Source organism: Anomaloglossus baeobatrachus, chromosome 4 (genome assembly GCF_048569485.1).
Source record: "Anomaloglossus baeobatrachus isolate aAnoBae1 chromosome 4, aAnoBae1.hap1, whole genome shotgun sequence".
NCBI lineage: Eukaryota > Metazoa > Chordata > Amphibia > Anura > Aromobatidae > Anomaloglossus > Anomaloglossus baeobatrachus.
Genome location: NC_134356.1, coordinates 203,814,856 through 203,830,082, shown reverse-complemented (window position 1 = coordinate 203,830,082; position 15,227 = coordinate 203,814,856). Strand labels below are relative to the sequence as shown.

The following is a 15,227-nucleotide window of genomic DNA, read 5'->3' as shown; positions in this document are numbered from 1 at the left end:
GTGTCAGCGGCCGAGCCATTCGGATCCGGAACCCCGGTGGCTCGAGGGGTCTCCGGACCCGGGGGGTCGCGTGGACACCCGAATGTAAAAGGGGGGATATGTACAGGGGGTTCGGAGTTTGTGACGGCACCCACGGTGCGTGGTAAGATGGAGTACCACCGCTGCTGTTGCGAGCGCCCGGTGGCGGTGGTATGGCAGCAAGGTGTTCGACCCCTCCGTGGGTAGGGGGGTTTGCCCCAGGGCCCGGTGATGGTAGTGAAGGGGTGCCATTGGGAGAGTAAAGGGTTTCTGCGTACTCACTTAGTCCAAGAATACTGACACCGACAGCTTTTAAACCAGAATTCTGAGCACCGCTGCAGCAAGGAGGGAGCACGCTTGGATCCGTGCCCTTGGTGTTGCTTGTTAGCCTTCTTCACTATTTGGACCCTGTAGTGTGGAACTAGTCGGGTCCCACTCACCCGTATGGATAACGGGGTGAGCTTGCTCTCAGGATTCACGCTTGGGATTTTCTGGACTGGGTTTTGGGAAAGTCCTATCCCCTCATTGCGCTAGTATCCTGATTTTGGAGCGGGTGAGGGATGAATCTTGAAGACTTCAACCCCATCGGGTAAATTACCAGGACGCTTGAAGCTACTTCCCTGTTTAAGGTCCACGTACCCCGTCGTGCCCTGGCACCTCCCAGAGATGGCTCAAGGCCGCTCGGCTGCCCTCCTCGGCAGATTCGTGCACCTTGACACAATCCCCTGCGACCGGGGTTCCAGCTCCTACCAGGCCCAGACCAACATCTGCCACCTAGTATTCTACAAGGAGCCCAGGTCCTGACCTCCTCTCTCCTCTCCTCACACTTCACTCCTTTAACACTTCTGACTTCCTCTTCCAACCCCCCAGTGGCTGGCCATATTCCCTTCCGGCCCCCCAATGGTGTGTCTGGTGGGTGTGGTGTAAAGTGTTCCTAGGGTTTTGACTGGCTCTGATCTTAGCAACACCAAAGGACAGGGATCCATAACCAAGGAGGATGCGGATATTGTGCAGAAGGGCAGGTTGCACAATACCCTGTGACGACCTGATAGGCCAGGGCATCACACATATTTCAGCAAGACAATGCAAAATCACATAGTTTTGGCCAGATCTTTCACCAATATAAAACATTTGGCGTATTGCGAAATATATAAATCCGGGCAAGAAGACACAGGACTGTTTAGCAGATAGAATCCTACATCAGAGAAGAATAGAACAACATTCCTCTCCAAGAATTCCAGCAATTGTTACTGTCACATGTCCACCAGAGTCCGTTCCTGTGACTTCTGCTTCGATCACCAGCAGCCGCCGTATTTCCACCATGGGCAATACTAGAGTCCGTGTCAGTGGCTCTGGTGGGTGCAGGGTCCACTCATCCACTAAGCTGGGTTTTGCTGGGACCTGCAGTACCACTGGCTGACTGTGGTGGCTTGTGTCTTCCAGCTGAAGTTACCACCTTTCAGCTACAGCCAATGGGAAGGCACTACACCCTTCTTATTACCCCTCCTGTCTGCTGGTCGTTGCCAGATATAGTCTTGTAGTATACTGCTTGTCTCTGGTTTGCACCCTGCTCCTGAACTTCTGATCCCCGTGTTTTGACCTCTGCCTGTTTTGACTACTCTCCTGCCTGCAGTGTTTTGTACTTCGCTGCCATCTCCAGTTTGACCTTAGCCTAATTTCCTGACCACCCTCTTGCCTGACGATTTTGTCCCTTTTTGTACCTCCTGGTTTGGACCCTGGCTGACGACTACTCTTTCTTGGATTGCAGCCTTCAATAGGCAGCGATCTCCAGGACCTTGTTGTAATTCCAGATCCCTGTACAGGGGTTAAAGGGTTTCGGAGTTCTTGGGATCCTGCTGAGTGGGTGGCTAGCCTCTAGTCTGTTCGTAACAGCCATCCTGAGTCTGTGGTCCCAGGCAGACGTCACAGGTTGCCTCACTTATCAGACCTTTACACACTTTAAAAAAGAAGGGATGCCACACAATAATAGACCTGGCCCAGTCCCAACTTTTTTGAGATGTGTTGCTGCCATCAATTTGTAAATGAATACATTTTTTTCAGATAAAATGAAAAATGTCTAACTTTTAACTTCTGATCTGTATTTTATATTTTGTTGTTGAGAATTGAATATGGCTATAAGAGCTTTCCACATCATTGCATTCTGTTTTTCTTTACACTTTACATTTTAGACAGGTGCACAGTGTCCCAACTGTTTGGGGGTAATACAGTGCCTACAAGTAGTATTCAACCCCCTGAAGATTTAGCAGGTTTGATAAGATGCAAATAAGTTAGAGCCTGCAAACTTCAAACAAGAGCAGGATTTATTAACAGATGCATAAATCTTACAAACCAACAAGTTATGTTGCTCAGTTAAATTTTAATAAATTTTCAACATAAAAGTGTGGGTCAATTATTATTCAACCCCTAGGTTTAATATTTTGTGGAATAACCCTTGTTTGCAATTACAGCTAATAATCGTCTTTTATAGGACCTGATCAGGCCGGCACAGGTCTCTGGAGTTATCTTGGCCCACTCCTCCATGCAGATCTTCTCCAAGTTATCTAGGTTCTTTGGGTGTCTCATGTGGACTTTAATCTTGAGCTCCTTCCACAAGTTTTCAATTGGGTTAAGGTCAGGAGACTGACTAGGCCACTGCAACACCTTGATTTTTTCCCTCTTGAACCAGGCCTTGGTTTTCTTGGCTGTGTGCTTTGGGTCGTTGTCTTGTTGGAAGATGAAATGACGACCCATCTTAAGATCCTTGATGGAGGAGCGGAGGTTCTTGGCCAAAATCTCCAGGTAGGCCGTGCTATCCATCTTCCCATGGATGCGGACCAGATGGCCAGGCCCCTTGGCTGAGAAACAGCCCCACAGCATGATGCTGCCACCACCATGCTTGACTGTAGGGATGGTATTCTTGGGGTCGTATGCAGTGCCATCCAGTCTCCAAACGTCACGTGTGTGGTTGGCACCAAAGATCTCGATCTTGGTCTCATCAGACCAGAGAACCTTGAACCAGTCTGTCTCAGAGTCCTCCAAGTGATCATGAGCAAACTGTAGACGAGCCTTGACATGATGCTTTGAAAGTAAAGGTACCTTACGGGCTCGTCTGGAATGGAGACCATTGCGGTGGAGTACGTTACTTATGGTATTGACTGAAACCAATGTCCCCACTGCCATGAGATCTTCCCGGAGCTCCTTTCTTGTTGTCCTTGGGTTAGCCTTGACTCTTCGGACAAGCCTGGCCTCGGCACGGGAGGAAACTTTCAAAGGCTGTCCAGGCTGTGGAAGGCTAACAGTAGTTCCATAAGCCTTGCACTTCCGGATGATGCTCCCAACAGTAGAGACAGGTAGGCCCAACTCCTTGGAAAGGGTTTTGTACCCCTTGCCAGCCTTGTGACCCTCCACGATCTTGTCTCTGATGGCGTTGGAATGCTCCTTTGTCTTTCCCATGTTGACCATGTATGAGTGCTGTTCACAAGTTTGGGGAGGGTCTTAATTAGTCAGAAAAGGCTGGAAAAAGAGATAATTAATCCAAACATGTGAAGCTCATTGTTCTTTGTGCCTGAAATACTTCTTAATACTTTAGGGGAACCAAACAGAATTCTGGTGGTTTGAGGGGTTGAATAATAAATGACCCTCTGAATAAACTTTTCACAATTTAAAAAAAAAAATAAATAAAAAAGAAATAACATTCTTTTTTGCTGCAGTGCATTTCACACTTCCAGGCTGATCTACAGTCCAAATGTCACAATGCCAAGTTAATTCCGAATGTGTAAACCTGCTAAATCTGCAGGGGGTTGAATACTACTTGTAGGCACTGTATATCTCTTATGCTTTTTTATTTTTCAGATAGCCCCTTTGCTTCCTACCTGGTATATGAAAATGTCGAGGAGCTTGGTAAAGGGTTGGTGTAGAGCAACGAACATCTACCTGGCTATAGTAAGGAGAGTTACGACCACTCTCTGTGCCTAAAAAAAGTTTGATGAATGTGGAATTGAAAGGCAGAAAGAATGGATAAGCATCAAAGGGCAACAAGAGTGATGTGAAAAAGCAAGAAGAAAGAGGACACACAGTGAGAAATAAGAGAAGAAAAAAGACAAAGCAGAAATAGTGAGATGTTGAGAATCAGTGGGACGTCATAGTCAAGATGGAATGGTTCTGTTGACTCCAAATACTATGGAGTATAGTAATCTAATGTGTATAGGGAGGTATCTCCATCATTTATGAGTTATATAAGACTAAAAATATGCAGTTATAGTGATACAGGATATTGATAACAAAAAATGAGGGATGGCCTGAATATATAGCCCTGTTCAATATTCAGGCAATGGATTTTATTTGATTAAGATCTCTGCCAATGGTTTGTGAAGTGAAGAGTCTAAGCTCGCATATTGTGCTGTTAGTGGTTTGCAGTGTAAATTCTAAATTCTAAGGACAAGTCCAGTGCAGAGTTATTATTTATTGAACAGTAGACTTAACCACCCTCTAGTGTTGTCGTAAGGGAAACCTTGGCATCTCCACAATAAGGTCCCAGGATCATCTATCAACTAGAGATAATATAGATAAGGATGCAGCAGAGGGACAGCTAAGAAAATGAAGTGATCATCTATTGGTGAAACTAGAACAAATAGTTTAGAAGTAGACGAGGATACAATATATGGAGAGGTAAAACTTACCTGACATATAGTAATGCTGAGGAGAACGTGGCATGGTAAGAGAGATGTCTCGATGACTATACAGAGGAGAATCAATATATCCTGGACTTGATGACCTTCTCTGCCGAAGATCCATTCCTTCATAGATATCCTTTGGAAAGTATGAAAAGTAAGTGTCAGCTTGAAAAGATATAAATGGATGCGGATAAGATGAAGGGAAATTGACCTCAGCATTTGTTCTTCCCATTGATTAGTCAACCCCTGTCTCAGATATCTACTGGGCAGTAGGTGAAATGTTTTCCACAAACTTAAAACAAAAATATATGACCATGCATCATATGGTTAAGGAGGACCTCTAAACTCGCTGACAAGTCTATTTGAAATAACCCTTGTATTTTTCAAGAACCAACAATTCTAGACCACATTTTCTCAAAATGCTTCATTGTGCCGATCCAGTTACTCCTCTTTAAAGTTAATGAAGAAATTGACAACTAGACGTTACCAGTTGGGGTTCGTGCTTATACAACGACATTGTCCAGTCAATGCCACCAAGGTCAGAATAGGACACACCCGTTAGAGAAGATAAATGGTAACACCCACTTGGCAATTTGGAGGAATAACAGGGATGGCATAATTCTGAGTTATAAGAAAAGGTGTCTTAGAATTTGTATTTCATGGTATTACGAGATAGACTTGTCAGGAGTGACAGCAGGTCCTCTTCTTCACAACACAAAGGTGGATCTTCATCATGATAATAAAAGGGCAGAGGTATGAAACATTACCAAAATAATTGATAGCAACATTGTGGCTTTATTCACAGTACTTTTACATTTTGAGCACCTGTCATCAGGTCAAAAGTTGGCAGTTTTTGCCCATGTTTTATTCCTGCTGCTTCTCTGAGTATTCTGGTTTTATTTTGTCTGTTTTTTATACATTTTTATAGTCTTTTCCAAGAGTTCGTTGCTCACAGGATTCTCTGTGGGCATATCTTTAGGTTGCATTGTATTATTACTAGGGATGATCGAATACCGCAAATATTGGGCAACGCCCATATTCGCCGAATAGGTCGCCACTATTCGCCGATTTGCGAATATTCGATGTGCAATGTAAATCTATTGGAAACCCGAATAGTTGCCGAATAGCAACTCTTCGGGCTTCCCAAAGACTTACGGTACGTTGCGCATCGAATATTCGCACAGAGGCGAACTATTCGTCAGATATTCGCGAAGCCGAATATTGCCAAATATTTGTGATATTTGATCATCCCTAATTATTACCCCTTGATAAAGACCATAAAATTAGCGCTAAATAAAAAGGCAAAACAAAATAAAAAAAAGCTAAACGAAAAACAAAACAAAATACGGTATATTTAGGAGAGCAGTGGTATAAAATAATACAAAAACTGGCCACTTTTTTGGCTTCTTGATGGGTCTTTACCTACAACATGTTTCTGTAATAAAGCATTAGTGTGAGCTAAACTTTGTAGTTTAGGTAAAGACTGAGAGAAGTTAAGAACGCTGATATTGACAATGGTGTGCAGGAAGGATTATGATGGCAGTGAGCGGCATCAGCAGGCTAAGTCATAATGTTATTGTACCTCCCCATAGCTGTATCTCTCCAGCATCTCATCCGACGTGTATCTGCTATAAGGCTCGTAAGAAATGAGGTCAGGGCGCTGCACTGCGTAGATTGCTTTAATCTTAGGGAGAGCAGCTAAGTCCTTGTAATTTAGAATCTCATTGTTTACTTTAGCCTGAGAGAAAAGGAGAAGGAAAAAGGAAGAAAAAAAAGAACAGGTGACAAGAGCCCATATTTATTGAGAAGATTATTCTTCCGATACCGCATGACCCACTTCCTTTAATGAGTCATGAAGGTGCTTTATGGAAGAACACAGCTCAGAAATATGGCTGAAAGGGTTAACAATGCGCGTTACACATAAGCTAGGGAAGCATGCATGGCGAAAAAGTATTCCTCTAACAGCACTTCTTAGGGGGGATACATTTTGTCTTAGGTTACACATAAAGATCTACAAGAGAGAATGATGTTCCTGTACAATCATTGACCAGGAATGGCCATAAACAATACTTTGTTGGTAGATTCTACTGGTTTTGGTGGGATCTGTCAACAATATGGTTATGGTCAATTGAAAATTTGTTGGCCACCAGGAACAAGTTGTGTTTTTCCTGCCTTTGGTTCAGATTCCCTACCAAGGAAAGTGGTGCCAGATATACCTAGTAGCTGCATATAAGGTTTCATAGCAATACTGTGCATGTGCGACCACAGCATATATATTTATAACCATGTTTATGGCCAGTTGAATGTGCGATTATCGTAAGTGCACTATAAGGAAGAGCTCATTCACACGTCAGTGATTTTTCTCATATGCAAAAATTAGTCCAAATTTTTCAGTAGACTTCCATCAGTGTTTGGTTAGTGTGTCAGTTTTTATCATAAAGTGTTTGGTTAGTTTTCTAAAGTGAAAAATAAAAATAAACATTCCATAATAAACAGTCTATGAAACAAGGACATCACAAGGATGGCATCCGAGAGCTGTCCGATTTCTGCAAGCACCAATAGACTTGCATGTCTATGTGATTTTGTATGGACTGCTCAATTTGAAAAAATACACGGACATGTGAACAGCCCCATAAACTATATTATGTAAGAGCTCTATCCATGGAAACCACGGAGATAACACCTACAAGAAAAGCTTACGTCTGAATGAGCCCAAATTCTGACCGGAGAAGAGCCACCAATTGATAGGACTCCCCTGTGCTGCTGTAAAATTCAATAGGATAGAGTAAGGAGTCCACACATTACTTGCTAAACCCTCTCAGGACAGTGAATTTTAAGGCTACATGGTAACCCCATTATTAGGAGAAAGCAGGGATTTGTATTGTAGGGTGAATAGAATTTTCCATGTTTCCATTGTTTGAAGACGTACAGGTCACCATCTATCTGAACGAGGGGGAGAAGAGCCCAAATTAGGGTATGTGCACAATGGTAGGTAATCCCACTAAAAAGGGCTAAATAAGCAGTAAAACAGAATGAACTTCTATATACAGTGTGTCCACCCATATCCTGTCCACCGCCATTAACTTGAGAACGGTGGCAGCTATAGGCATACAAGTGTATGCAAGGTGTCAATTCGTATTGAATTGATGATGCCCTACAACTTTGTAATTCACTTTTTTCTCTATCTCGTTCCGTTTTCGAGATAAAAATGATAACTCCGTTGTTTTCCACCAGGTGGCGCTATAGGTGGTTTCACTGCGTAGCACATGGCTACTTTACTATACCTAGACACCACTTCTATGCCTATAGCTGCCACAGTTAACAGCAGTGGACAGGATATGGGTGGACACACTGTAGAAAAGACCTGCCATTCATATGTTCGTCTTTTGAGCTTTTCTTATCTGCTTCAGGTTTCCAAGACCCAAAGCGGTTAAAAAAAAGTGAACTGACAATTCTTCATTCAAACTCCACTTGGAAGCCGCTCACTGATTTATACAGTATAAAAATACAGAAGGTCACAAAAAATGTCCAAAAGACGCTTAAAAAAACAAAAACTCAGGCGATTACTGAAGCACCTTCTGCTTGAAAAACTCAGTGGATATGCATTAAAGATGTCAATTGTCTCTTGAGTGAGGAAGTAGACAAACTCTAGCACCACCAGAGGAGCATTGCAGCTTAAAGTCTCCTCATGTGGCTTAAAATCTCCTCACCACTGGAATGCTGCAATGATGTGTCAGTCTCCACAAGGAAAATAGCTTTCCCCTTAAAGATGTCATGCGCACATACCCTAGCCCAACTCAATCTTCTCAATGTCAACATGCCATGTTCTATTGGTGAAACAAATAGGATAGTGAGGGAGCATATGAAGTAAACATGACACATAGGACATGATGCACATTTACACAAGTCCTGCTGACAACGTGTCTTAAATACAGAAATTGGATATATGGCATGTTATTGCAAGTCACTTACGCAGATAACCCGATTGGGCGAGCCAATGCTGGATCCTGGTGGGGAAATTGAGGTTTCAGAAGCTCTTCTGTACTGTAAGCACAAGCAAAAAAATACATAATAAGCCTGAGCAATTAGTCAATATATGAAATGGTGAATTTATAGCAATTTCTATATTTCAATTTACTACCAATGCAAACCTGCCCATTACTGAAAAACACAAATGCAACACGAACTCCCAATCTAGTCCCATGTGCTTTATCAATGTCAATCTCAATGGCTTCCTTGTGTTCCGTACCTAGAAAAATGACATACAACCTATCCTTAGAAGCTAGGCTTCCTTCTCAATCATGTAAATGAGAAAATTATGAATTTAGTAAGGATTCGTATGCTGAAATGATTCATTAATGTTTACTACTCATCTGTCTAATATCCAGTCTGGTTCCCCTGATAAGGAATGTCTTTGTTCTTGAATTCTCCACTGCTGCCAGACAAGACATTATTTTCCCTGTACAGTATGCTAGATCCCCCCACAAAAAGCACAACAGCACTATATAGTGACTATGGGACTATGTATAAAGTCCTATTTCTTCTACAGGACCCTCGTCACGCCTCTACTGGCAGGACACTGCTGTGAATGTACAGAATATTCTACAGACATAAACACAATAGTGACATTGGCTGTGGAGCTCAAGAGCTCAGGAACATTGTGCTTCCTAAACGGGATTAGTGTGAGAGTAATATGGGGTGCTTTGGTCTATTCCTCAAAACAGTGGAATAGGATGTGAGAAACTGAAGTCCCCCTGGAATGAAAACAGCAAATTATTTCTCTACATCTTGGTTAATGCTGCTGCCGCGAAGAGTTGATTGCCGTGATCAGAATCCAATTATGCCAAACACATACGAAGAAGAACTAAATGAGATGTGACATTCTTCTATACTTGAGCTGAGCAACCTGATCTCCTCCGCTGTCCTTGAGACTTGTCATAAAAAGGTAGTTTCTTTAAAGGGGTTACATGTATTACACTGCTTCTCTGCCTCCTGGCATTCCACTGTATCATGGGAGGAGCACATGGGCACTAAGGCCTCTTTCACACATCCGTGTGTTTGGTACGTGTGACTTCCGTTTTCACACATACCGAAGACACAAACACACGCAGATCCACTAAAATCAAAGAGTTTGCGCACACACACGTCCGTGTTGTCACATGGCGACATATCCGTTTTTTCTCCGGCAGCACGGGTGTTATACTGATATGATCCGTGTGACATCAGTGTGACATGTACTGGCGAAAACATGTCTTTGAAATAAAATGGTTTTCTATACTCACCTATTTCCAGCACTGCCGTCTCCAGCACAGCTGCCACTTGCTTCCAACCCCCGCTCATTATGCTCATGCATATTCACTGCATCCAGATCGGAAGCAGCAACAGTGCCGGAGACAGCATCGCCTGGGACAGGTGAGTATACAGGTACATGCTGTCCATGTGCTATGCAGATGTCACGCAGATAGCACAGGGACAGCACACGCTGGACACACATATGTACCTTCACCATGGACTGTGAAACGTGTGTTTTACGTAGACGTGTAAAAGAAGCCTAAGGCTGTTTGGATCTAGCAGCATGAGCAAGCTGTCTGCTCTTGCTACGCGTTCCTTGCCTACTAAACCATTGAATCTGATATTGCAGAGGTGGCAGGTTACCTATGTAATGAGCTGACCTCTATAAGTATGGAAAAGTGTGTGCAGACCAGCTGTGTACGGTCTTTACACACCTATTTAATGGAAGTCTACAAACACAGAGGGTACCAGTGTTATGGAAAACTTCCTGTCTGGTTCCGGTACCCAAGACTACTTCTCCTGCAACCCTAAATGACTATCGTCCTGTAGCCTTAACATCTCATGCTATGAAGGCCTTAGAAAGATTAGTGCTTGCTCACTTGAGTCCGAGGGTGAGGGCTTTTATTGATCCCCTACAGTTTGCTTACCGGCATAGATTGGGGGTGGACGATGCTATTCTTTCTCTGTTACATACTGTACATTCATTTTTGGAGAATGACGGAACCACTGTGCGAGCGATGTTCTTCGATCTCTCGAGTGCATTTAACACCCTGCAGCCACTTTTACTACATAAAAAGATGACTGATATGAAGGTGGAGGAGGGGATGAGAAATTGGATAACTGACTACCTATCAGATCGGCCACAGTTTGTACAGATGGGAGCAGTTGTGTCTAGCAGATTATTGAGCAGTGTATGTGCCCCTCAGGGAACGGTGCTAGCGCCCTTCCTATTCACACTGTATACATCAGACTTTCAGTATAAATCTGATTTTTGCCACCTTCAAAAATTCTCGGATGACTCCGTGGTTGTTGGATGTATTAGGGGGGACCAGGGGGATGAGGAATATAGAAGGGTGGTGTCGAATTTTGTGCATTGGTGCCATGGTAACTATCTACAACTAAATGTCAAGAAAACTAAGGAGTTGGTGGCCAACTATAGCAGGAGAAAGATGGAATGTTTACCGATCACTATTGCTGGTCAGGAGGTAGAGCAGGTGGAGAGTTACAAATATTTGGGGGTCCACCTGGATAGCAAACTGGACTGGAGATGCCACTCAGAGATGGTCTACAAGAAGGGGATGAGCAGACTGTATTTCCTAAGGAAACTGAGGTCTTTTAATGTGTGCAGCAAAATGTTAGAAATGTTCTACCAGTCTGTAGTGGCAAGTGCCATCTTTTTTGCACTCATATGCTGGGGTAGTAGTGTGCGGGTCTCTGATGCTAATAAGCTGAATAAGCTTAGCAGGAAGGCAAGCTCTGTTGTTGGTTGCAATCTGGACTCTTTTGAGGAGGTAGTGGAGAGAAGAACTCTGAAAAAGTGTATGGCGATTATGAATAATAATGCCCATCCATTATATGAGCTATTCATGAGACAGAAGAGCACCTTCAGTAACCGGCTAATCCTTCTGAGGTGTAAGAAGGAAAAATATAGGAAATCATTCGTGCCAACTGCTATGGGAATGTACAACAATAACATTAGTGTTAAATCATCAAGGTGAATGTCTACTTTATTTCTTCTACTTTCAGTTTACCCGCTGTGTATGACCTAATCTAATGTATAATGTTCTTCTGTCAACTCTACTGTCTTGTCAATTATGTAATTCATTTTATGATTTAAGTTGTGCTGCTGTGATACCAGAATTTTCCACGGGATCAATAAAGTGTATCGTATCGTATCATATCGTATCGTATAAAGTTAAACATCATTCTGTTCTTGAGAATAGAGAGGATTTTTAATAAGGGATAATATACAAAGTTGCTTCTATTTACAAACCTTTTACCTATTTGTAATAATAATATTTTTAATTTATATAACACCATTTATGCCACAGTAGTTTACATACATCTGCAACACTGTGCCCGTTGGGGCTCACAATCTAAATTCCCTATACGTTTGTCTTTTGTAGTGTGCGAGGAAACCAGAGAAAACTCACGCAAAAAAAGGGAGAACATAAACTCCTTGCAGATATTTTCCTTGGTGGGATTTGAACCCAGGACCCCAGCGCTGCAAAGCAAAAGCACTATTAACTACCAAGCCACCTGACCGCAAGACCATCTCTATTATAATAATATATCTGATCAAGTGGCTCAGGAGAAAGCCTTGAGCGAAACATGCGTCAGAGTCCTCAGGTCCTCCTTACATGTATGTACTCTGTTTCATGGTATATCTGACATTTGATATATTCTCTGCTCTTGAGAATAGAGAGGATTTTTAATAAGGGATAATATACAAAGTTGCTTCTATTTACAAACCTTTTACCTATTTGTAATAATAATATTTTTAATTTATATAACACCATTTATGCCACAGCAGTTTACATACATCTGCAACACTGTGCCCGTTGGGGCTCACAATCTAAATTCCCTATACGTTTGTCTTTTGTAGTGTGGGAGGAAACCAGAGAAAACTCACGCAAAAAAAGGGAGAACATAAACTCCTTGCAGATATTTTCCTTGGTGGGATTTGATCCCAGGACCCCAGCGCTGCAAAGCAACAGCACTATTAACTACCGAGCCACCTGACCGCAAGACCATCTCTATTATAATAATATATCTGATCGGGGCGTGGCCTGGACGGCAATGTGAAGAGACGTGTTTGTGGAGCTCTCCTGCAAACACCCTTGATAAATCCCTGAATACCGCTGTTATCACTGCCTCAGCCGGCTGTCAGGAAGATAAGGTGGTGAGGACTTATCTGGGGTGAGTCTGGTGGATGCAGAGTGCCATGGTCCGTCGCAGGCAAAAAGATAATGGAGGCGGGAAAGTCCCCAGCTCTCAAGATGGTGCCATGATAAGGCAGGAAGCTGAGAAAGTTAATGCAGCCTGTCAGGAGAGGATGCAGATCGCAGCAAGGCTAGAGAAGTTTGCCTGGACACCAGAGAAATCACTTCAGCATATAGATAACAGAGGTGAGATAGGAGAAGACAATGCCAGCTCTGATGAGATGGGGGATGGTGAAAAGCAGCAAGATAAGACAGGAGAAGTGGAGGAAGCACATAGTGCAGAGGAGGCTCCAGAAAACCCCACTTTAAAGGACATTTTTGCAGTGGTGTCTTTTTGTAAAGAAGCTCTGACTACCCTGACAAAGCAAGTTAAGGGATTACAGGCAGAGGTTGCTGACATTAAGAAAGACCTCAAGAAAGCCGATCTGAGAACAGGAGCTGTGGAGGAGAGAGTGGGGATAATAGAGGATCATATTACAAAACTACAAAAGTCTGAAAAAACATTTGCACAGCAGATAGCTGAAATCATGGCAAAAAATGATGATTTAGAGAACCGCTCTAGAAGAAATAACATCCGAATTGTCGGCATCCCTGAGAAAGCGGAAGGAAGAAACCCCACTGAATATGTAGAAGACTGGCTCAGGGGGAAAATGGGTGCTAATGTCTTATCCAAGCTCTATGCCGTGGAACGTGCACACAGAGTCCCGATGCAGCCACAACCAGCAGGCAGGGGCCCTCGCACTATGCTAGCCAAGCTCCTCAACTACAGAGACAGGGACACTATACTGCGAAAGGCAAGAGACATGGAGGATCTTATGATTGACGGCCAGAGAATTTCCATATACCCGGACTACTCCATTTCTGTTCAAAAGCTGCGTATGACTTTTACAGGAGTAAAGAGGCGCCTGCGAGAGATGGGGGTGCAATACTCAATGATGTTCCCGGCGAAGCTAAGAGTGACGGCGTTGGAGCGGTTGCACTTTTTTACAACTCCAGAGGAAGCCATGCAATGGTTGGACGCAAACGAAAAGCGGATCCGTTTGAAGGAATGAGCTGACTGTCTGAATCTGCAGTGTGTTGGAGAAGGCCGGCTGAGGCTCTACAACATCCTTAGGAGCTTACAGGGGACCCTTCTTGTTTTTTCATTTTTTTCTCTCCCTTTTTTTTTTTTTTCTTTTTCCTCCTTCCCTTTGGGATTGAGGTAGTATGCAGGGGGAATGCGAAGGGTTTGATGTGAGCTTCGCAGGACATGGGGACTGCCTAATTAGGCGCGGTGGTGGTATTTACAATTTGAGATTCCAGTTTAATTACTGTTCGCCATTTTACTGTTATATTGTTTGAGTGGAATATGATTATACATAGACAGGGTGGGAGTGGAGAATTGTTGGAAAAGGGACGAGTCTTAAAATGTGTCTAAGAGGGGAGGGCGAGGGAGGTAGGGGGGAATTTAGTAGGGATTATGGACCAGGTTTGGAAAACCCGATGCTTCACGGGAGTACTCAAAAACATGAAGTGGTAGGAAGCAGGAGGGGAGGGGAGCAGGGGGGGAGGGGGGAAAGGGGTAGGGTGGAGGCAGCATGGGGAGATACTACAAGGTTTGATGGTTTTACTGGGTGGGATAATGGGGGATAGAAGTAAGGTGTTGAGTTGGAATATTAGAGGGTTATCAGATAGGACTAGGAGAGCGGCATTAATTAAATATGTTCAAGACCAGAACCCGTCAGTAATATGTCTACTAGAAACGCATCTCACAAAGGAGACAACACATGTTTTAAATAGGAGATGGGTGCAGAAGGCCTATCACTCCACCTTTTCCAACTATGCAAGGGGTGTATCACTGCTGATCCATAACTCTGTGCAATATGAAGAGATAGAAGTGTATGTGGATAAAGAGGGACAGTGTGTGGCCGTCAAGTGTAAAATATTTGGCAGACTCATGTGTATAGCTGCAATATATATACCACCTCCATATAAGTGCACCAAACTAAGGGAGATAAGGGAGTTCTCTGAGAAGGGGGGAGTAATCCCTTTTTTACTGGTGGGGGACTTCAATAATGTGATAGACCTGTACTGGGATAGGAGTAGTAGACCTCCAGGTATCCAGGATAGTTCTATAACTTCGTTTGGCACTCTTATTGGGGAACTTGGAATGGTGGATGCCTGGCGAGTGAGGAATGGGAGGGTATCCTGCTTCTCTTGTTATTCGGCTTCGCATAACACTCTGTCCCGCATTGACATGGCTCTAGCTAGTGATCTGATGGATGCAATGATAGGCGACGTGCAATATCTGACAAGAGTGATT

General features: G+C 43.4%; 1 protein-coding gene across 1 annotated transcript in view; it reads right to left on the bottom strand.

Moving 5' to 3' along the window:
* ABLIM3 (actin binding LIM protein family member 3) overlaps positions 1 to 15,227 on the bottom strand; it is a 296,306-nt gene that overhangs the window by 43,030 nt on the left and 238,049 nt on the right. Inside the window, exons 10-13 of the mRNA XM_075344628.1 lie at positions 8,664 to 8,735; positions 6,274 to 6,429; positions 4,698 to 4,827; positions 3,891 to 3,989 (exon numbers count right to left, since the gene is read on the bottom strand). Of these exons, the coding sequence (XP_075200743.1) occupies positions 3,891 to 3,989; positions 4,698 to 4,827; positions 6,274 to 6,429; positions 8,664 to 8,735 (457 nt within the window). The remainder of the gene's footprint in view (positions 1 to 3,890; positions 3,990 to 4,697; positions 4,828 to 6,273; positions 6,430 to 8,663; positions 8,736 to 15,227) is intronic.